This window comes from Diadema setosum, chromosome 7 (genome assembly GCF_964275005.1).
Source record: "Diadema setosum chromosome 7, eeDiaSeto1, whole genome shotgun sequence".
NCBI classification, from domain to species: Eukaryota; Metazoa; Echinodermata; class Echinoidea; order Diadematoida; family Diadematidae; genus Diadema; species Diadema setosum.
Window position 1 is genome coordinate 36,147,349 of NC_092691.1, and position 22,671 is coordinate 36,170,019.

Sequence of the window (22,671 nt, forward strand, 5' to 3'; positions counted from 1 at the left end):
ATTCTCTATACAAGTACATACTGTATCTCTTTACCTGTTGTGCAATACTCTCACCTATCCCATTTTCTGATGCCCCGGTCTGATGTGTATTATGTCTTTTTTTTTTTTTCTTCTTTTTTTTTTTTTTACATATTTCACGCATGCTTATCCTATCAATGTCATTTTATTTTTTTTTTTATGATTCTAAGGCCCCCCCAAAAAAATTGTTGCATTGGCGTAACCCGCCCGACCCTAAAAATTCCGCCGACCCCATGTTTTTTTATTATTTTTTTTTGCTATCGATATCAAATATCTTGTTGATTGCGATCGCGATCGCACAAACCCGGAAGTGGAAACGGCTCTGGGGATATCGGATGTACGAGGGAGAGATCTAGCGCCTCGCATAAGCCTTCCTTGATCAGTACGTCATCTGTTTCCAACACGGACACGTACTCTAACACGATTTATTCAGTGTATACGTAGCATTCAGACTGCGATGTATTGTGCACAGTTTTGCCATAGGTTTCTTGTGTGGAGAACTTACACGAATCTGTATATGTGGGACTGTAATAGAGATCGCCGTGTGCGATGAAAAGATCGTACATATGGGTCAATTTGCATCTATCTTATCTACACTTGTAAGTCAAAATAGTAAAATATGAAGTGAAAACATTCAGGATAGGGATTTCAACATCTTTAAATTCTGTGAAGGGGTATAATTCCAGTAATATCGGCCTCATAAATGATTTGTAGAATAGATGAACACAGCACATTCGGTGCAGCAGTTGTGACTGTTTACTGAGCTGAGCACGAGTTTTACACGTAAAATGCAGGTAGCAAAAAAAAAAAAAAAAAAAAAAAAAAAAATCCGCCCGACCGACCCTATTTGAAAATCTCATGTTACGCCAATGCAACAATTTTTTTTTTTTGGCCTAATGTAAAGCAACCGTATCAGCCTTCGAGCTGCTGGATTGTTATTGTCCCCGCCGAACGAGTTCGAGCAGGGGACTATGAAACGGGCTCCGTACGTGTGTGTGTCTGTGTGTCCGTGTGTCCGTCCATGCGTCCGTCCGTGCGTCCGTCCGTGCGTCCGTGTGTGATCAAAATGTTCAAAATGCTACTCCTTCGCCATTTCTAACCCGATTTTGATTCTGTTTGCTTTATATGATAGCACTACATGAGAGCTTTGAAACTTCTATACAGAATTTCAGTTGTGACCTTTGACCTTGACCTTTGACCTATATTGTACATTTTGCTTCAAAATGCTACTCCTTCGCCATTTCTAACCCGATTTTGATTCCGTTTGCTTTATATGATGGCACTAGGTGAGGGCTTCAAAACTTCTACACAGAATTTTGACCTTTGACTTCTTTGACCTTTGACCTTGATTTTTGACCTATATTGTACATTTTGCTACAAAATGCTACTCCTTCGCCATTTGTAACCCGATTTCAATTCCGTTTGCTTTAAGTGATGGCACTAGGTGAGGGCTTCAAAACTTCTACACAGAATTTTGACCTTTGACTTCTTTGACCTCTGACCTTGATTTTTGACCTGTATTGTACATATTACTACCAAATGCTACTCCTTCGCCATTTCTAACCCGATTTCGATTCCGTTTGCTTTATGTGATGGCACTAGGTGAGGGCTTCAAAACTTCTACACAGAATTATGACCTTTGACTTCTTTGACCTTTGACCTTGAGTTTTTACCTACATTGTACATTGGCTACAAAATGCTACTCCTTCCCCATTTCTAACCCGATTTCGATTCCGTTTGCCTTATGTGATGGCACTAGGTGAGGGCTTCAAAATTTTGACCTTTGACTTCTTTGACCTTTGACCTTGATCTTTTTACCTATATTGTACATTGTGCTACTAAATGCTACTTCCGGCGGGGACATATATTACGCACCGTGTAATTTCTACTTTTCCTTGTTTTATTTTTTTTTATACTTGCACAATAAACCATATTGAATTGAATTGAATTGAAAGGAAAGGCAAGAAAATAGCGTTTTTCTGGGCCATGATTTTCCATCTTTCAAAGGCCCAGAAACGTGTCCAAAAATTTGGATTTTGCACTCCAGCTAGACTCCGCCCCTAGCAGCGAGGAGAAGTGATCTTATTGGTCAGTGCGTGACATTCTGGTTACTTGATGGTCATGTGTAGACCTCTGGTGCTAAGCTTGAATGAACATCATGGAGGTTGCTATGGGCATACCTTCTATTGTCAAGCGGTGATAACTGTCTTGCCTCCCCTTGATCAGGATAGCGTTGGAAGGAAAACTTTGAAGGCGGTTTTCTCAAAACGCTGATTTTCTTAACCACTCAACATGCACTAGTAAAATGGATATCTCCGCAACCGAGTACTTTTAGGAGTTGTGTTATATATGGAGTTAAAGTTGAAGAGTAGGGAATAATGTCATGTCATTTTCAGAAAATTGTCCTTCCTGACTTTCGGATCCTTTTGTAGTAGAGGGTCACATATTCTTGAGTGACACAGGTTTTGTTTTTCATTTCTTTTGTGAAAAAAAACCAAAAGCAAAACTGAAGTGTATTACCATGAGATGTCATACAGATCTTGGGAGATATTCTTCAACCATGCAAAGTTTTGTGAGGTTTGCAAAAGGAATAGCGTATAACCTCAAATCCTGCACAAATGTTAATCCCACTCAAAAAGCATTCCCTCATTTTAAAGTTGATGCTCCAAGAGAAATGTGGAAATGATATATTTTGAAACTTGTGATGAATTCTTGTGCACTCACATAGTTGTAATGCTACAATCTTCATTTGTGGACCGGAGACTTTTGGAAGACTGTGGTGTGGGGGGACTGACTAAGAAAATCTCTTTGTAGATTATCATCATACTTCGTGTGGAAACCTGATGGAGTGGCTATGTGAGTGAGGTGTTAATTACCTCTGCCAAGGAAAGAGGAGGTTAAGTGATCATCGGCGTTGGTTTGTCTGTTTGTAAAATAACTCAAAAAGTTGGGTACGGATTAAAAGGAAACTGCATAATATGTCGATATTGACACAAGGAACACCTCTTTCAATTTTGGTAGTGATGCGGGAATTTTTATGGATTTTTAAAGGATTTTTCATCTTTTGGCTTGTAAGGTCAACGAACTTGGGGTTCTGAATCAGCCTGTGCGTACTAGAGGTTTATATTATGCACTTAAAGGCGTGTTCTCTCCTCAGGCAAGGTGCCGTGCAATGACGTAAACAAAATGCTTCTATTTTGGGAAATTGCATGCCATCAAAGGGTGTGGAAATGAGTTGCTGGCTTGGTGGAGGTCTGTGATCTCTAAGTGCTTTTCTAGTTTTTCTTTGCTCTGTCTTGATTTAGCTCAAGATTGGAAACAAGGACTATGCTAAGTACATCGAGAGGGCTATTCCAACTCAGGACCTGCTGGCATTCGTTTGCGAAGATGCGGAAGACCAAGACAAATTCATCACTGAGGTACGCGAATCAAAATCTAGTCGAACACCATGTTCAAGCTGGCCTTCATAGACCGAGTAAGGTCAAACCTTTGCAATAGTTACTCTCAGGGGGAAATGGGTGGTGGTTGCTGAATTATTGCCCAAAAACATGATATTTATAGCATTTCTGTGCATACCAATGGATGAGTTGTGAAATGATGACATTATTCGTAATTCCTTAGTTGCGTTTGTCGTTGCTACTATTTATCAGTATTGAGTGAAAACTTTTTTTTTTTTGAGGGGGTGTCAGACTTCGATGTAACTTTACTATTGTGTCATTTTACTCTTTCCATTTGAGTCAGCTTGATCATGATGGGGAATTTGTATGTACAATTATTTAACCATACTCAGATATGCCAACCAGCTTGACTTTTTACCACATGCAGTATGTTTGTTTGTTTGTTTGTTTGTTTGTTTTTTGTCTCAGTCTGAATATGATAGTATGGTTTTGACATGGACGCACAATTTTTTTCCTGTATGTATATTATTTACCATGCCTAATACAGTATGCAATTTCCCCATTCTAAACCAAAATATATTCTTTGCTTGCAGAACAAGTTGATAGCGCAGGATCAAAATGTCCTTTGATCTGAAGAGGTTTGAAGCCCTGTATAATACATGAAATCAGAACTTTTGATGTCTTCCATTTATATGTCTTTACTTCGTTGTATTAAAATTATAAACAAATTTACTCAGGGATAGATTGGGTTTTGTTGTAAGAATTTCTTAATGAAGAGAAAGAGAATCTGTATCAAGCAGTCTGTCTGTCTTTTATTTAATGTTTGTTTATAATTTTGTTGTATGTTTGATTTTGCCAGGTGCGAGATAAGCAAGGACTACGTGTGAATGTCGTGAAGAGTCCAGCAGAGCCCCTCTCTTCATTCAATCCTCCAAAACCAATCCAGCAACAAGGGTGTGTGTTAGACAGTGTCCATGCCTTGCATCCACTCCTTTCAGAGTGCCATTTCACTCCATGGGGGGTCCAAATTGATCCCCCCCCCCCCGACATTTCGCGCCATGATTCCTCAGTGCGCAAAGATTTTGCCACACCATTTCATGACTTTTTTCCTTGCAGTCTCCCGCATATTTTGACACCAAATTTGTGACGTCCGGGTACACCGTTTTGAAGTTACACATAATGTTTTGCAAATATGCATATCAATCCAAAAACAGCTCAAATTTGTGATATTGTGTGCAAATCCAGTGTGAATTGTGTTGTGTTTTGGAACACAATCATTGGAATTAACCAATTCTAATATAGATAAGCTTGAAAAAGTGCCTGCAACAAATTTTGGCAAAAAAGAATGAAAACAAAGGGTCAAAAAACAATAAAAACAAAAGAAATTAAATATGCTTGTGCTTTTTTTTTTGCAAGAAAATTATTTGACGTGTCTTGAGGAATTCTGACACAAAAATGTAGCAATCCTTTAGTCTTTATAATGGAGTCATAGGTGAAAATATGATTTCATGATATATAATTTCATAAATTTGCATTATTAATTTACTAAAAATAGAAATCAATATTTTTATGCCTCCGCAACGAAGTGGCCGGAGGCATTATGTTTTCGGGTCGTCCGTCCGTCCGTCCGTCCGTACGTCCGTCCGTACGTCCGTACGTCCGTACGTCCGTCCGTCCCGTTTTGTTTTTGTCGATATCTCAAGAACCGTGTAGTGGTTTTACATCAAACTTGGTATGAGGGTATATCCTTGGGGGATAATACTTTGTGTGGATTTTAGGGTCACAGGGTCAAAGGTCAAAGGTCACAGGTTATTTTGTGAAAAAAAATTGAAATTTCATGTTTTTCTCCATATCTCGCAAATGGTTCAAGGTATCTTCATGGAACTTAGTATATATGCTTGTACCGATGGGCAGTGATTATCTAGGGAAGTTGGGGGTCATGGGTCAAAGGTCAGGGGGTCAAAGGTCGAGGTCAACTCCTCAAAATATCACTACTTTCCTTAAAATGCAATATGCCTGAAGGTTTTTTTTTAAAAACTTGATGTATGGCATGTATTACCCAATATATATTTTGGGGGAAGTTTCTTGCCAAAAGGTCAAAGGTCAAAAGGTAAAAGGTCAAGTGAAAGTGCTAAATTGCACTTTTTCCTCCATATCTCGAAAGTAACTCAAGGTATCATCATGAAACTTACATATTTATGCGTGTTCTACCTAGCAGTGATTCTCTGTGGAACTGTGAGGTCAAAGGTCAAACGAAAGGTTTAGATAATGCTATTTTCCCATTTGATACTGAAATTATACTTTTTCTCAATACCTTGAAAATTACTCAATGCATAAACTTATAAAAGGGTCAAAAGTCAAGTAGAAATCATCAGTTCCCCAAATACCTGCACTCTGACATTTTAATCATTCATCCAATTGAACCTAGTTCTAGGAAAGTGAACATTCAGCACATTTGTGTCAAACCTGTCATTTTAATATTTTGCCAATTGTGTGAAACTGTCATCACACATTGTCAAGACATTGTACTATACACCTATTAGGAGAACCATGCATTATGGCGGAGGCATATCAGTCGCCGTAGCGATATATCTAGTTCTATTGTATGATCATATAATCTTGAAGTTGACATCCAGCTGTATGTTCTGGAATAATTTTGCCGCGATCGCGCCACCATCTTATCATCTTCTTATTATTTTTCTTTTTCTTTTTTTTTTTCTTTCTTCATCTTCTTCATCCCCTCCTCCTCCTGTGCAGCTTTGGTTTTCAGTGTTACCTGAAGGATTTGGTGACAGCCCCAGCTGCTGTGATGGCTTATCTCTGCAAACTCCACAAGCTGCACCTGATCCCACTGGGCAACGACGACACCGAGCGTAATGTTGACAAGGTACTGAAGCGCAATTTCACACAAACCCAGCTTTCATTAAACAGAGCAAAATCAAACGGACGAAACGGTAGAAGTGTCATGAAAATCGAACCTAAAAAAACAAGTTAAGAGACTTTCAAGTTTCGTGTGTTTTCAAGCTATATTATTCGTGTTAGTGACAACTGCAGATGCAAGTAATATGTGGTGCTTATGACATGACCTTTATACAGCTTTTGTCCCCGCCGAACGAGTTCGAGCAGGGGACTATGAAACGGGCTCCGTACGTGTGTGTGTCCGTCCGTCTGTCCGTGTGTCCGTCCGTGTGTGGGTCCGTGTGTGATCAAAATGTTCAAAATGCTACTCCTTCGCCATTTCTAACCCGATTTTGATTCTGTTTGCTTTATATGATAGCACTACATGGGAGCTTTGAAACTTCTGTACAGAATTTCCGTTGTGACCTTTGACCTTGACCTTTGACCTATATTGTACATTTTGCTTCAAAATGCTACTCCTTCACCATTTCTAACCCGATTTTGATTCTGTTTGCTTTATATGATGGCACTAGGTAAGGACTTCAAATCTTCTACACAGAATTTTGACCTTTGACTTCTTTGACCTTTGACCTTGATTTTTGACCTATATTGTACATTGCCTACAAAATGCTACTCCTTCGCCATTTCTAACCCGATTTTGATTCCGTTTGCTTAATGTGATGGCACTAGGTGAGGGCTTCAAAACTTCTACACAGAATTTTGACCTTTGACTTCTTTGACCTTTGACCTTGATTTTTGACCTATATTGTACATTTTGCTACAAAATGCTACTCCTTCGCCATTTGTAACCCGATTTCAATTCCGTTTGCTTTCAGTGATGGCACTAGGTGAGGGCTTCAAAACTTCTACACAGAATTTTGACCTTTGACTTCTTTGACCTTTGACCTTGATTTTTGACCTGTATTGTACATTTTGCTACCAAATGCTACTCCTTCGCCATTTCTAACCCGATTTCGATTCCGTTGCTTTATGTGATGGCACAAGGTGAGGGCTTCAAAACTTCTACACAGAATTTTGACCTTTGACTTCTTTGACCTTTGACCTTGATTTTTTTACCTATATTGTACATTGGCTACAAAATGCTACTCCTTCGCCATTTCTAACCCGATTTCGATTCCGTTTGCTTTATGTGATGGCACTAGGTGAGGGCTTCAAAACTTCTACATAGAATTTTGACCTTTGACTTCTTTGACCTTTGACCTTCATCTTTTTACCTATATTGTACATTTTGCTACTAAATGCTACTTCCGGCGGGGACATATATTACGCACCGCGTAATTTCTACTTTTCCTTGTTACTTATGTTTTTTTTAACATGAAATCCAAGTAGAAGAATGTGCACCATCTACATCAAAGTGTTGTGTGACAGCATTGTATATTACCTGACAATGATGACTTTTAAAGGGAAAGGTTTGCAGTTGTTTGGTCATCTGCAGAAATATGTTCTTTGTATAATTTTTACAAAAATGTATAATTTTTACAAAAATGTATAATTTTTGTAATTTTTGTCTACAGAGCAATGTGGGTTGTAAGATGGTGACATCATCACCTCTTCTGAAATGTCTACATGCGGCTGTAACCAGTAGTGCTGTTCAGTGAAAACATGAATAATTGTTATTATACTCATGATCACAACTGCATGGCAATATACCCGCTATCAGTAATATTGGGTGATCTTTAATAGCCATTGGCAGTTTTACTTTATATAAAGAGTCAGTTAAATTGTCAGCATTTCTACAAGACTCTTTCCTCTTGTTATACAGAAAGAGATGCATTTAATATCTAAACTATAAAAAAAAAAAAAAACCACTTTCGGCATCATTAGTATGAATTTAAAGGGACTGTACAGTACTGGTTTAGGTGGGGATTCATGTTTTGAACATTCCTAAGTGAGATAATGAGAAACCTTTTATGAAATATGAAAGAGCATGTAATTTTGAGAAGGATTCAACATTTATTTGATGAAAATTGGTTTTAAAATGACTGAGATATACATAAAAATTTTTTATAATGAAAGGCGACAGGCCATGCCTTTTATTATGATCGCTTTGTTTCACCTTGTTTTTGGATATCTCGGCCATTTCAAAACCGATGTTCATCAAATTAACTTTTGATACCCCTTAGAATTGCATGCTCTTTGACATCTCATAGAGTGGTTTCTGAATATCTTGCAAAACATTATAAGCTAAATCCTCACCTCAACCAGAACTGTACACACCCTTTGAGTTGACTATAAAGCACTTAAAAACATGTGAGCTGTGTGACAGCATTGTGAATTTATGCTGTATAATACCCAGAATTTTATCTTGTGTCATTTTGCCTTTTTTTCCACATTAACATGCAAAAAGAAAAAAAAATCATACTTGTTGATTTAATGCAAAGAAAATATATTGTGGGATAAATGTGCAAACTGTTAATGTAGCCTGTATATATTCCTTGCAAAACAATGGCAGGTGATCGAGCACTCCGGACTGCGATCATTCTACACACCCGGCTACCACTACAGCGTCAAGCAGAGTCGCTATGGCGACCGCATCAAGTCCTCCCTCAGCTCCCAGGTGCGGGAGGCCAAACTGCTGGGAGTCAGCAACATTGACATGAATGAGAAGAGGGATCTGGAGGCACAGATTCAGGCAAGATTAAGTTTTACTGTAAAAGCTGTTTTTTTTTTTTTTTTTTTTTTTTTGAAGAATACCAATAATTCAGCCGATGAGGATGTCACAAACTTTTTTGCGAGATTTTGTTTTCTGCGTCTTATCACCGAGGCTATCATAAGTGCACTAGTAACACTTGCCCAAGTATACTCGGGACTCGTTTTCAATGGGTTAATGCATGTCCGTTCAAGATCAATTGCTGATATTTTTGCGGGTTGTTAACTTCGTTGTCCGACAGTTATTCGCAAAATTTGCAAAAATGAAAGTTTTTTACTGTAATAAAAGTATTCTTATTTGTGACAGCTTCTAGGAGAATGGATAGACAAATTTAAGAGCTTTTATCTTATTTTATTATTAATTTTATTGATATTCCTTTTTTCTTTGTTTTGATGTGTTTTGTTTTTCCTTTCTGTAAAATCATGTTGGCTGCAGTGGATACAATGCATTTTTTGTTGTTTCTGCTGTTTTTGTTTTTGTTTTTGTTTTTGTTTTTTTCATATGTCCATATCAAACCCTGTCACAAGATTCGTAATGACAGTTTGCCGGTGTAAGTCACACACACACAAATTGTCTTTCAGTACTTATCTAGTGCAAATGTACATAGCCTGAACTTTTTAGGGATATGCGAATGTATACAAGTTACAATGTGATGTGTAGGCCCTTGTATTGAAGTATGGGTAGTATGCCAATGACCTTAACCATTTTTAATCAGGAGAAAGATCTCACCCTAAAGCTGTCTTCATTAAGGGGTGAGGACTCTAACTATAAAGTGTGACAAATCACAAAGGGCACGCCCAAGATTTTCAGATGTTGAGAGCTTGACCTGTTGAAGACTAGTACCGAGTATACCTTGGCAGGTTTCTCTAGGAATACGTGTTCTAACAAGATCAACTTATCCTCCATGGGTTAAAGACTGTTACGATTGTTAGTCAGGGAAACATTAAAAAGACTAGAGAAGCACTCTGAGAGCATTGTGTGCTGATAATCACCCGATTTCCCAATATAGAAGCCTTTGTTATGTCATCAACTTCCAGCTGCGAGGCATGCCTCCCTTAGCGGAAACTAGAGCATGCACTTTAGTGCACGTATGAAAACCTCAAAAATGCGCAGCTTGAACTCCCAAGTTCATTGACCCTACCTGCCAAAATATCGAAAATCCTTCATAGAATCCACAAAAACTCCCGGATCATGCCAAAAATTTGAATATATGTGACTTGTGTCATTCTCAACCTTTCCTGTAAGTTTCATCCAAAACTGCTCAGAACTTTTTGAGTTGTTTTGCACACAGACAAATCAATGCCGATGAAAACCTTAAACCTCCTTCCTTGGTGGAGGTAAGAAACACACCCTATGTACCACCTTCTCATCTGCCTTTCCTCTCGTCATTGGATGATTCAGGAAAAGGAGAGAGAGATGCAAGCAGCGAAGACGGAGTTTGAAAAGTATCAGGAACAGCACGTGCGGTGCTCCACGCGGATCAACGAGCTCAAGGACATCAGGACAAACCTGAATCGCAGCAAGAATCAGCGACGTACTATTCAGCAGAACATCAACACTAAGCTTGAGCTGTGCGTTTTCTTGTGAAGATTTAGAATATTGAGATTTGACTGGTTGAATTCATGAAATCTGCTCAAAATCAGGAGAAATTTAGAATTTTTTGCCAATTGGAGAGAGAAATAATATCTTCCAGTATGTGTTCCCATGTAAAGAAGTATTTACAGTGCACTCCCATTAGAACGAACATGGCTGTAACAAAATTCCGGTTACAACAAAGTAAAAATTCAGGCCCCAACATCATCCCTTCTGTGTATTTTATTGTTTATTTGTTCGGTTATAATGAAATTTCGATATAAAGAATGAAAACTATTGGTCCTGAGGACTTCGTTATGACAGGAGTCTGCTGTATTTAAAGAGCCTTTTGAAAAATCTGCAAGTGAGACAAACAGTAACAATTATATCAACATGAAATACCAAAGAATTGTGTACATTATGAAACACTTATAGTGAATAGGTAGAATAAAAAAGAAAATGCAGCAACAAATTACTGACAGGTGGTTTCTTAGTCTGATTGGTCAAGACTAGAGCAGGGCTCTGTCAATTATAGGTATTGCATAACTTCCCTAATCCTACCCATATAATTACACTATTTGTGTGTGATTGTCACTCTGATACATAAGTGATTTGTCCTTCTCTGTACATGATGATTGAAGTGTTTTGTTTGTTTTTGTTTTTGTTTTTGTTTTTTTTTTTTGGTGGTGGTTGTGTTTTGGAAAATGGTCAGAAAACCTGAAAACAGTATGGCAAGCTATGGCTAGTACAGGTTCACGTAAGTGGATCATTCCCACCCCTCCCCCCCCCCCCCCCAAAAAAAAAAAAAAAAAAAAAAAAAATTATGCATACCCTGTAGTAATAGTCATGTACTTTCAACATCAGATGTACTGATGAACGCATGTCATTTCTTGATGGCGTTTTGCAGCATCCGGAAGAGAGAGGCACAGGCAGTGGATCTAGAGCAAGCCAAGATGGAGGCCAACCAGTCCATCCAGAGATACAACAACCAGAAACTGACTATTATCAAGAAGATTTGTGAGCTCAACAAGGTGGGTAGAAAAAGGAAAGCAAAAACAAACAAACAAACAAACAACAGCAAACAAAACAAACAAAACAAATCAAAGGGAAAGCAAAACAGTCAAGTCCTTTTGATTCTTATTTCATCAATCTTTGCTGAATTCCTCTCCGCACATCCCCGCGTCTATACCATTATGTACTGCTCATCTGTGACATTAAAGTAAGGATTGTGAAATGTAATTACCATCACAAAGATATATCTTACTTCGAGAATGGCTGGTCATTATGTCCTGAGACACGAGTCAATTGTCTTCCTATCAGTGAGGCAGATCTAATTTGGCGCATACCTCAAATATTTTCGAGTTGCAGCATCAAACATGTTCAAAAGGAATAAGACTGAACATTGTGACTCCATCTTTTGAACCTCCTTGGTTATACATTGTTTGTACAGCTGTTGCTAGACAATTGACATACTGTAGAAGTACATTTCTGATACTATGGTACTCACTGCTATGTGGAAAATGCTCCAGGATTTTGAGTATCAGGGAATAATTTTCCAACTCAAATTTGATTAGCAATTTCAGCTGATGAACAATATTTCACATGGTATCCTGTACACTTCTATGGAAGAAAACTGCTACACAAAAGATAGCTTGTGTAGCAGTGGTGTAAAAGTGCATAGCAAATTGCGATGCGATACCAGGAAAATTATTCCCTGAGTATGCTCCCCCCCCCCCCCATAAAAAAAAAAGAATTATGATCATAAAAAAAATGTGGAATTGTATTGTACAAAGCCTGTCTTGGTACTGTGAGTGGGTTCATATGGTTATTGGCAAGGTGCACACTAATAGGTATTGTTATGCATTGATCAGCTGACTTCACTGTTTATGATGCCACAAAAGGCAAGAAAGATTTTTGAGCAGTGAAGCTTTATGGTGGGAGCAGAAAAAAAAAAACAGATAAAGAATTCAATGATTAAAAACATTTAGTACATATTTCAATCAAACAATTCCTGAATTTGTGTGATGTGAGGACCCCTATACATCAAGAGAAGTGGTCATGGACACAGGACCAAAATTGGATGTCAGGGAGCCTGTAAATTTATATGTCTGTCCTAGCTTTCACACGTACAGAGAGTGTTTGATTTGGAACGCGATAATGACACATCACTAGAACCATGTTTCAAATTAAGCATTGTTGCCTTGTGAATGCAAACTGGAATTGCGGAGGATGATTCAAATCATATTTCTAATTGTGTTTCAAATGACAGATGAGAGGTGATATCCAGTCATGTTTTGCAAGAATTAAGAACCGAAAGAACTGTGTGAATGTAATTGACCTCCAATAGTGTTTTCAGGGCAGAGCTTGTGGTGTGGTGTCCTTTCAACCACTTCCACAGAGAGACCGCACTCCTCAAATGCTTGCACTGCAGTTAAATCGCATGCTAATTACAGCTCAAGAGTGATTGATGGGAACTTCAAAACAAGCCAAATCTTCCCTCCTCGCTCTGATATTCAAAACCATGGAATCCGCAAAGCCTTCCTCGGTCATGTGAATGAACGATGACTTGAATCATAATTGCAATCATGTTTGTAATTTAGCATTCAAATTAAGCACTCTTGGTACATGTGAAAGCAAGGTGTGGGGGTGTTTCATCAACAAGTTCGTCGGAGATTTCACCGACAAATTTGCTATCAGCCAATCAGACCAAGGATTTCATTAGCTTTTAACAGTTGTCAGTGTAAATCCTTGCGTCTGATTGGCTGATAGCAAATTCGTCGGTGAAAACCTCCGACGAACTCGTTGATGAAACGCCCCTACAGACTTGATCCAGGCTCTCCTTGCCTTTGCTTTTTTACCGCTCCCTATTAAATGTTGGTTTCTTTTCATCTGTATTTTTCTATTCTTTCCTCCCTTCAGAGTTGCCTTCACTTTGCAATGAGGAAAGTATCCCTGTTCTTCCAACATGAGGTGTGCAACAGAGCAAAGGTGGAGCTGGAGGCCAAAATCAATGAAGATAAATCAGAAGAGCAACAACTTCTGGTAACTCTTTGACTTTTTTATTTCAATTTCTAGATTTCATTAATCAGAAGAACACAAGGCATCCCCATTTAAATTTCTTATTGCATATACAGTACAGATCACTAAATCGTAACACTAGAGATAGAGACTTCTAATCCCTTTTTATGCCTCCGCCAACGAAGTGGCCAGAGGCATTATGTTTTCGGGTCGTCCGTCCGTCCGTCTGTACGTACGTCCGTCCGTACGTCCGTCCCGTTTTGTTTTTGTCGATGTCTCAAGAACCGTGTAGTGGTTTTACATCAAACTTGGTATGAGGGTATATCCTGGGGAGATAATACTTTGTTTGGATTTTAAGGTCACGGGGTCAAAGGTCAAGTGAAAATGTTAAAATTTAACTTTTTTCTCCATATCTCACAAATATTTCAAGATATATCTTCATGGAACTTAATATATATGCATGTACTGACTGACAGTGAACATTTAGGGTATTTATAGGTCATGGGTCAAAGGTCAGGGGGTCAAAGGTCGAGGTCAACTCATCAAATTGTCATTATTTCCCTCTCATCTATGCAATGCCTGTAGAATTTTTCCTTGAAACTTAGTGTATGCATGTATTACCCAATACAGATTCTCTTGGAAGTTTCTTGTCGAAAGGTCAAAGGTCAAGAGAAAGTGCTAAATTTCCCTTCTTCTTTAAACTTATAAAAGGGTCAAAAGTTGGGTACAAATCCCTAAATACCTGCACTCTTATTAGACAGTATAGCCATTCATCCAAATAAACCTAGTTCAAGGAAAGTGAACATTCAATGCATTTGTGACAAACCTGTCATTTTTAATATTTTGCCAGTTATGTGAAACTGTCATCACACATTGTCAAGACATTGTGCTATAGGCCTATTCGGAGAACCATGCATTATGGCGGAGGCATACCAGTCGCCATAGCGACATTTCTAGTTTTTTCATAATTTGACTATTGCAGTGGACCACTATACGATGTATGATGTGTATCCTCACTTTTGTCAATGATAGATTCAGGAAATGTCAGGAGATGAGATTTACGGGGCAATACACGTATTTACCATAGCAACAGAATCTCGTCGAAAAAACAGGGGTTGTATCACCTGTTTGTCAAAACAGAACTTCCTGGATATCTCTTTCTGCTCATCTATGCTCATACTAGTCATAGCATGGCTCATTCTTGTCACTTTTTGTCCTCGATTATTCTTTGAATGGAAGTACCACTCAGCCCCAAATCTAGTGTGAAGCAAAACTGATTAGTACTGTGTAACTCGTTCTTTGCATGATATCACCCCTCAACCCCACCCCCCCCCCTACACACACACACACACACAAAGAAGGGCTATGGACTTTCACCTTTGTCAGCTGTTTGCCTTGCATTATGTTAGGTCATGGAGTATGTCGGGTTCGTGTATTGATCGTTGTCTGGAGGAAGTCATAATCATACTAAAGTTTGCCTTTATTCATTGCGCAACAGATCTCCAGATCTCGACTGTCGACCGTGTGATTGCGATGAAAATTTGCACACACATTGCCTGTGACGTAATCTAAAATTGCGTGAAGTTGATTTTTTTGTTAAATTCATTTATGCTAAGTTATGCAAATTTATGCATAATGATGCATGGAATCAGACTATTTGGTATAAATCACTAAATAAACTGCAAAACATTCACATTTTTTGTTTGAATATTCTTATTAGAATTTTATCAGAAAAATTTCTTAAGTATTTAATTGTTTTTTGAATTTCTTATGTATTTTATTGTTTTTTGAATTTCTCATGTATTCCTATGTTTTTCATTGTTTTTTAGATGAAATTTGTACGCGACATCGGTCCAAACATGGAAATATATCATTAATTGTCATCTGTGGAATTAATAACACTGAACTACATGTAGGGCTTTAATAGCTCAGTCGGTAGAGCACCGGGCTAGCAATCCGGAGGTCTCGGGTTCAAATCCTGATGGAATCCCATTTTCTTTGCTCAATATTCCACTAATGAATTAAAAACAAGCGAAATTAATCTCACCTGGTCGAGCGCAAAAAAAAAAAAAAAAATTACTCAAGCGAAAATATCCACTTTTACAGTAGATGCATGTAAAACCATAATCACCTCAGGAGCATGCTCTTTGTTAACAGACAATGCTCACATTTCAAAGCATTCAACGTTGACATTCAGACAATAGGTAGTTACACGTAATACACCAACTATAACTTCCAGTCGAAAGCCACCTAACCCGTTGAGGACGAGTCCAGAGTATACTCGGGCATGTGTCTATGGGAAATGCATGTTGTAGCAAAATCAATCCATCCTCAATGGGTTAATTTGCGGTTTTCATACAATAGCTTTGGTGCCCACAACTTGATACAAAGTTCTAGTTACAGATCACAAATACTGCATGTGAATCACCAGTTATATGTGCTCTTCGACACCTTGATTACAGATATGTGTCCGCATGTGGTGAAGAGATTAACTCCTCTCCAATTTTTCCCTCACCATGACTTGCTGTGAGCAGGGTAAGCTGCAGGAGGCACAGGAATCTGTAGAACAGGTAAAGAAAGAGGCCAGGGCTCTACTGGGCGATGCAAGGCGGAAGACGGGCAGCGATTCGCCATCCGACCCTCTACGCAAGGTAACCACCCACGCCAGCAACTCCCTCATGTCATGTCTCTGCCGTGAAGGGTGCCCAGAGGCATTTATGTATGTAATTGGGTTGTCCATCCATCCAACATCATGGGACTGTGTGCAGAAGTAGTGAACCAATCAGTCCCCATTGGACCTAAACCATCTACGTACACCCGTATGCTCACACAATAGTGTTCTCTGTATTTTATTTTGGTTTGTTTATTAGTTACATACTTTATATTACCATTGTACTGCCATCCTACTGCTGTAAGCTGTCGTGAAAACCACATATGCGACTGCCCAGCTCAAAACCCACAAAAAGTAGGCCAACATGAGTTAACACTTTCTACTGAAAATAAGAGTAAACCCTAAGCTTTACAAGGATAATATAGATTAGAACTTGTTATAATTTGGCCATCCTATCCCATTCAAAAAAGTGATTGAAATAGGGAGAAGTTGGAGATGTAGTTTCACAAGAAAAGGTAGAAAAGAGGATTTACAGATTAGAGTCACTTCTAGCATGCTGTGCATGCTAGAAATTGGTAAAAAAAGATGGCTAATACAGTGTTCATCGGTATAAGCGGGCACCTGATAATTTGGAACATTGCTTAAATGAAGTATGCCTCCCAGAAACATTTTAAGTGCATGCCATTTTCACTCGATAATTGGGTGTAGACCTCCAGTAAACCGGACATAATTTTTTTTTTTTTTTTCATATTTAACACAAGAAAAGAAATGAAAACCAATTAGAAAGCAACTTTACAAAGTCCCTATCAATTGCTGGTTTCATATCACCATGCATTCGGTACTTGTAAAGAATGCTTTAGGCTAGTCAGTTTCAGGACCTCCATCCAGTAAAACCACTAGTTTATGCCATTTTATGCTCTGTGAAGCTTAACTGTGTGCAGAGCCAGGTAACATGTCATGAAGACACAACAAACTTTATAAATTTGAGGCAGTCAACCTAAACGGCCTACTGTAAAACCAGAAATATTCGCCACATAAAAACTTTGCAAATTTGAGCTATTGCCTTTTTCAGGGCATTAAATTTTCATGAATCGCCACTGGCATTCAATGTATAGTGTAGACAACAACTTTCGCTTGCATTTTAATTTCGCAAGTCTTGGCTCCTCATGAAATTTGCAAAAATTTCATGCACACAAAATTTGTGGTTTTACAATATTTTGGTCAATTACGGGGAATCCTAACCTACAACTTTTTGTATGTTTTGAACTGGGCAGTCATGTTCGATGGTCAGCAATAAGAAGTCCTCTGAGTGTCAAGAATTGTGTGGATTAAACAGACATGCATTTCTTTGTCCAGCTCTTTGAGCAGTACACAAACAGCCTGGTCGAACTTGAGAGCCAAATCCACATGAAGCAGACCCAGGCCGATTTGCAGTATCCCACAGACAGGAGAGTGGTCATGGACTTCGAGAAACGGAAGAAAGAAATCAGGACGGTTGAAGCTGAGGTGAGATAAACCTGACAGCTACCACATTTATGCGAAAGATCTTATCTACTTATCCCTCTACATGCTCTCCATGCTTTTACCTGTATTGGCTAAAATAACAATATTTCTGAATTTCATATACGTGGACTCCCATTATAACGAAGTCCTCCGGACCAGCACTTTCCTTTCATTATATCAAAATTTTGTTATAACCGAACAAATACAAATAATGAACATAGAGCGGATAATGTTGAGGCCTGAATTATTATTTTGTTGTGACCAGAATGTCACTATTACCACGTTCGTCATAACAGGGAGTGCACTGTATAACGCGCATGCATCATAAACTTGCTCATTTGAATATTCATAAGGACTGGTTAAGAAGTGTTTTCCAAAAAACAGTGTGAAATTTCAAAATGTCATATCTTCTGTATTCCTTATCCGATTTTTGTCATTTTGGATCATTTTATTTTTTTTTTGTCTTTCTTTTGAAGTTTACTTATGTTTGGAGTGGATTTCCTTTTAATTCCATCCCACTTTTTGTCTTTCACATGGGCAAATAACTTGCCTTGCTAAAGGCTTCCCTTCTGGAGACTTCCCTTCTGGAGACTTCCAGAGAGTATCAGGTCTTGATGTTCCTTTCCTTTCTGTGATCGTTTGTGCCACAAAAACTTGTTGGCAGGTTGCAGCAGACCAGATGTGCTAAAGGAGCAAGCCACCCGGATAACGAGCCTGAAAGAAACGTGGCTGGAGCGGCTGAACGACCACATTGCAAAAATCACCTCCAAGTTCTCGCTGTTCTTTTCCAAGATGGGCTGTGCCGGGGAGGTCGCCCTCTATACTCCCGATGAGGTATGAAAGACAGAATTGTGTTTTGTTTTTGTTTTTTTCTTTTTTTTTGGCTCATTCATTTTTTTTAACGCCCTTACGTTTAATTTCATAAGTGGCGGGCGGGGTGACTGATATTGAATGTAAGCGACCAAGCAGCAATTGCAGCTCACTGAAAGTTTTTGAAATTTCAGTTATACTGTATGTATTTTAAGAAGACAATCATCACTGCTATTGTCAAAGCAGATTTTGCTCCATGACACTATATACATCTGTACTTGCAAATCAGCTCTCTTCTGTTATTTTTTTTCTTATGAATACCATATGTTTACAACATTCCATTTCCTACCAAAAAAAAAAAAAAAAAAGTGTCACTATTACTGCCCAAGATGCTATTAGGCCAGTGTGTTCTTACACACCGTTAATGCCAAAGGATTTCATGTTATGCTTGTGAGCATGGTATTTCAAGAGTAAGGGGAGCTGAAATGAAATGCATCGTGTAAGTGCAGCCACTCTTGATGTGTCATGCAAATCAATCAAAACTCGTCTAGCAGCACCCTGAATGGGTTAGAACATGGACCTGAAATTTTACATCACGCTTATTTCTAGAACTACAAACTATTGATGTAATGACATTGGACCTTTTTTTGTGCTACATATGTACATGCTGTCAATGCTACGTATATCCCAGTTCAGACACGGGAGCAATAAATTTTACCACCACAAGATGGGATCACCCTCACTAACGAAAGGGCCTTTTCTGTGTTATGACTGTACAAAAATATTTATCATTTAATGTTGATGCCATCATCACTCACACTCCCTTTTGTTGAAGGGAATTGATGCTGATGCTAATTTAATATCTCAGTTGTTAAGATAAATTTGTCCTTTGTCATTCTTCGTGCTTTGTTATTTATTGGAATTGTCTTTTTATGTAGTATTATTTTTGTATGCCAATTTACTGATTTTAATTTGTTTCTGTCAATAAAGCAGCCCTATCATGTGTGTCCTCATTTTTATGTCTTTTCTGTTTTGTAAAATCCTTTTTATGTTATTCGCAACGACTCCTCCACCAGGAGAGCTATGACAAGTATGGCATCCACATCAAGGTGAAGTTCCGGGCCAACGAGAGGCTGCAGCTGCTGACGGCCACCTACCAGAGCGGCGGTGAGCGCAGCGTGGCCACCATCCTGTACCTGATGGCCCTCCAGGATCTAAACAAGTGTCCCTTCCGTGTGGTGGATGAAATCAATCAGGTATTAAGTCGTAGGACTTCACTCTGTTTTGCCCTCCATGTTGCATGATGATGGTGATTTGATGATCTGAGGGTACAGCATATCTGTCTCATATGTCCTCTCTTCAGTACAAATGATGTACTGTACGTCTGTTTATACCCACGAGCGCAGTGAGTGGGTTTAAACAGTGTCATAAAGTTAAACAAGAGCATCCAATTCTCACCGATTCACGAAATAGGCCTGTGCATCATTTTTTTTTTTCATAAATAGGCCGTAAATTCATGAAATTCATCTTTTTTCCCCATCATGAGTCCAGTACACTTACAGAGCTTGAACCATGCATTCGGATTTTACATCATGGTCACTGAGAGGAATAATTGTTATTTGGTTGATTGATACATTTTTGGAATATTATGAATATTCTGTTGGTTCCTTTCTCATCAATTGAATGACTTTTCTACAAAAATCTTTGATACAGGGTATGGACCCGAGCAACGAGAGGAAAGTCTTCGAGTTCGTCGTGGAGACTGCCTGCCGAGAAAACACCTCCCAGTATTTTCTGATCACCCCAAAGGTAAGATCTCCCACCTATTTAACCTGCACTCTGCCCTTGGCTTACTCTGCTTTAAAGACAAGTTCATGGAAACATACAGTGTACATGTGGTTTGAGTGAATGTGGCAAGAAGTAGACAACATCAGTGAAAGTTTGAAGAAAATTGGACAATCCATTCAAAAGTTCAAAATTGTTAAAGTTTCAGTGCCGCCATTGCTGGATGATAAGACTACAACAGTTTGTGACGTCACTGCAGGACACCAAATGTAAAAAAGTGTAAAGAGAATTCCAAAAAATTTTATTTTTTTATGAGTCCTGAACCCAGGGTACACGATGATGGCTAGGACTTGCATGGAGTTGCGTTTTTAAGATGTCACACTACTAGGCCAAGTTGCGGTCAAGTCCCCGACAGACTGGGCAATATTGAAGCACTCAAAAATATTCTTCAGTATACTCTATTCAGAATATTCTTCAATGTAAATTTTTGTCCGCAAACCCTGGAATGCACGCAACCTACTTGGGCAAGATAAAAGATTTCCCCCTGACAAACCCCTGTATATTCCTGACCCACCTGGGCAAAATAAGTGAATCTCCCCCAATAAAGCCTGGTATATTCCCAACCAACCCAGGCAAAAAAAAAATGCTAAAATCCTAAGGCAACTTTAATGCAAGTCCTGGCCCATCGCATCCACAGGTACAACTACCCAGGGGTCGGGACTACAGTTGACATTTAACGACAAATGCATTATTATCCTCCAGGATGTGAGTGGTACAGTATATTTATGACTATTGTCTTGGTCTTTTTGTGGTCTTCTCAACAGCTGCTCTTGAACCTCAAGTACGGTCCAAAGATGAAGGTGCTGTGCGTGTACAACTCTCATTGGATGCTGCCGTACAAGAGTTGGGACATTGACAGGTTCATCAGTATCAAGGAGCAGATTAAGGAGAAGGAGAAGATTAAGTGAGGGGCTAAGAGGGGGCGATTTAGAGGGAAAAAGAATGCAAGAAAGACCAAATATCCTGTGTAAATACAAAAACAAACAAAAAAGATATTGGAAGACATAAAAGAGGTGACAGCAGCAAACACTCATGATACACATACACAGACTGACAGGAAGGAAATGAGTTGGGGGGGGGGGGGGAAGAAAAGGAAAGTATGAATGAAAACCAGGGAAAGGGCAAATAAAAGGGGAAGCATTTGGCATATCGCGGACATTGTAAGAGGGTTATCCAGCTGCACAGTGACACCACTCTCCTGATACTGTGTTTCCATATTTTCAAAAGAACTAGTGTGAATTTGTTCTGAAATGTACCCAATGCAGAAGACATGGAAGGTCCTTTGGTTTTATATGTCATGTTACACAGACACATTGCCATTGCTTGCAATGTCTGGCTGCATATTGCTCTGAAGAAGTAAGGGATCCAAACACCACAGTTGCATTTGTGACATCACAGGTAAACACCACAGTTGCCTTTGTGACATCACAGGTCCCAAGTAGAGTTTGACAGCGGGCAAGTCACACCCCATTTTGAAGGCAAAGTATGTATATGTACAGTTGTTAACTTACCTTGGATAACATACCTTGGAAGTGAGCGTAAAATTAAAGTTGTAAGTGATCCACAAGTGTTTTAAAGTCGATAAAGATGAACATTTATTTATTTATATATTTTTCATCTTTTATTTATTCATTTTATTTATTTATTTTTTTTTTTTTTTGGGGGGGGGGGCGGACTGTTACGGTCTCTTTCATGCAAATGACTTCACAGTAGACATGTACCTTCATTCCTTAATTCTTTGTGTACCTTATGTGTTGCATGATATTCTCAGGCTGCAACTCATGAGGGCTTTTGGAAGATGTTCTGATATTAATAACCGTCTAACTTTTTATAGAAGTGTTTATGCTGTCTTTCTTTTTAATTGGCCCATATTTCAAACATTCCATACCCCCAAACAGACTTCAAATTCGTATTCTTGGCTATGAGTATACATGCTTTCATGAATAGGTCTGGGAGGCACGACTTTTTGAACACACAGTCTCAACAGACGATCAGAATTGACTCGAAAAATTAATGTAGAACATCACTTTTTAGTTACCACACGCCACAAGTTATGTAATGACAGAATGGAGGCACACATGATGCTTTTTATGTACTGTTGTACTGTATGTTGCGATTTACAATCAGTTGGTAGACGATACTGCATTTGAGAAAAATATGCGAATTTGGCAAGCTATCAACTAAGTCGTCCATGTAGATGTGGCCCACACAAAGAGTTAATTGCTTAAATCACCAGCATCATATCAGAGATCGTTTGGTCACTTTTGGTCCAAGGGAATTTACCCCATTATGATGTGCCCATTTTTCAGGCCCTGGCATTTGACCAA

The 22,671-nt window shown here is 38.8% G+C and overlaps 1 protein-coding gene across 2 annotated transcripts in view; it reads left to right on the top strand.

Annotated features, from left to right (window-relative positions):
* Positions 1-21,303, top strand: part of LOC140230759 (structural maintenance of chromosomes protein 5-like) — a 46,006-nt gene extending 24,703 nt beyond the window's left edge. The window contains exons 12-25 of one of the 2 annotated variants that reach the window (XM_072310898.1): positions 3,324-3,437; positions 4,276-4,370; positions 6,174-6,303; positions 8,788-8,967; positions 10,387-10,556; positions 11,465-11,588; positions 13,477-13,599; positions 16,110-16,226; positions 17,543-17,692; positions 18,298-18,305; positions 18,361-18,523; positions 19,576-19,755; positions 20,213-20,308; positions 21,109-21,303. In XM_072310898.1, coding sequence (XP_072166999.1) covers positions 3,324-3,437; positions 4,276-4,370; positions 6,174-6,303; positions 8,788-8,967; positions 10,387-10,556; positions 11,465-11,588; positions 13,477-13,599; positions 16,110-16,226; positions 17,543-17,692; positions 18,298-18,305; positions 18,361-18,523; positions 19,576-19,755; positions 20,213-20,308; positions 21,109-21,252 — 1,794 coding nt within the window. In that variant the 3' untranslated portion in view covers positions 21,253-21,303. Of the gene's footprint in view, positions 1-3,323; positions 3,438-4,275; positions 4,371-6,173; positions 6,304-8,787; positions 8,968-10,386; positions 10,557-11,464; positions 11,589-13,476; positions 13,600-16,109; positions 16,227-17,542; positions 17,693-18,297; positions 18,306-18,353; positions 18,524-19,575; positions 19,756-20,212; positions 20,309-21,108 lie in introns of those variants that run through there. The other variant, XM_072310897.1, reaches the window with a different exon arrangement.
* Positions 21,304-22,671: the final 1,368 nt, after the last annotated feature.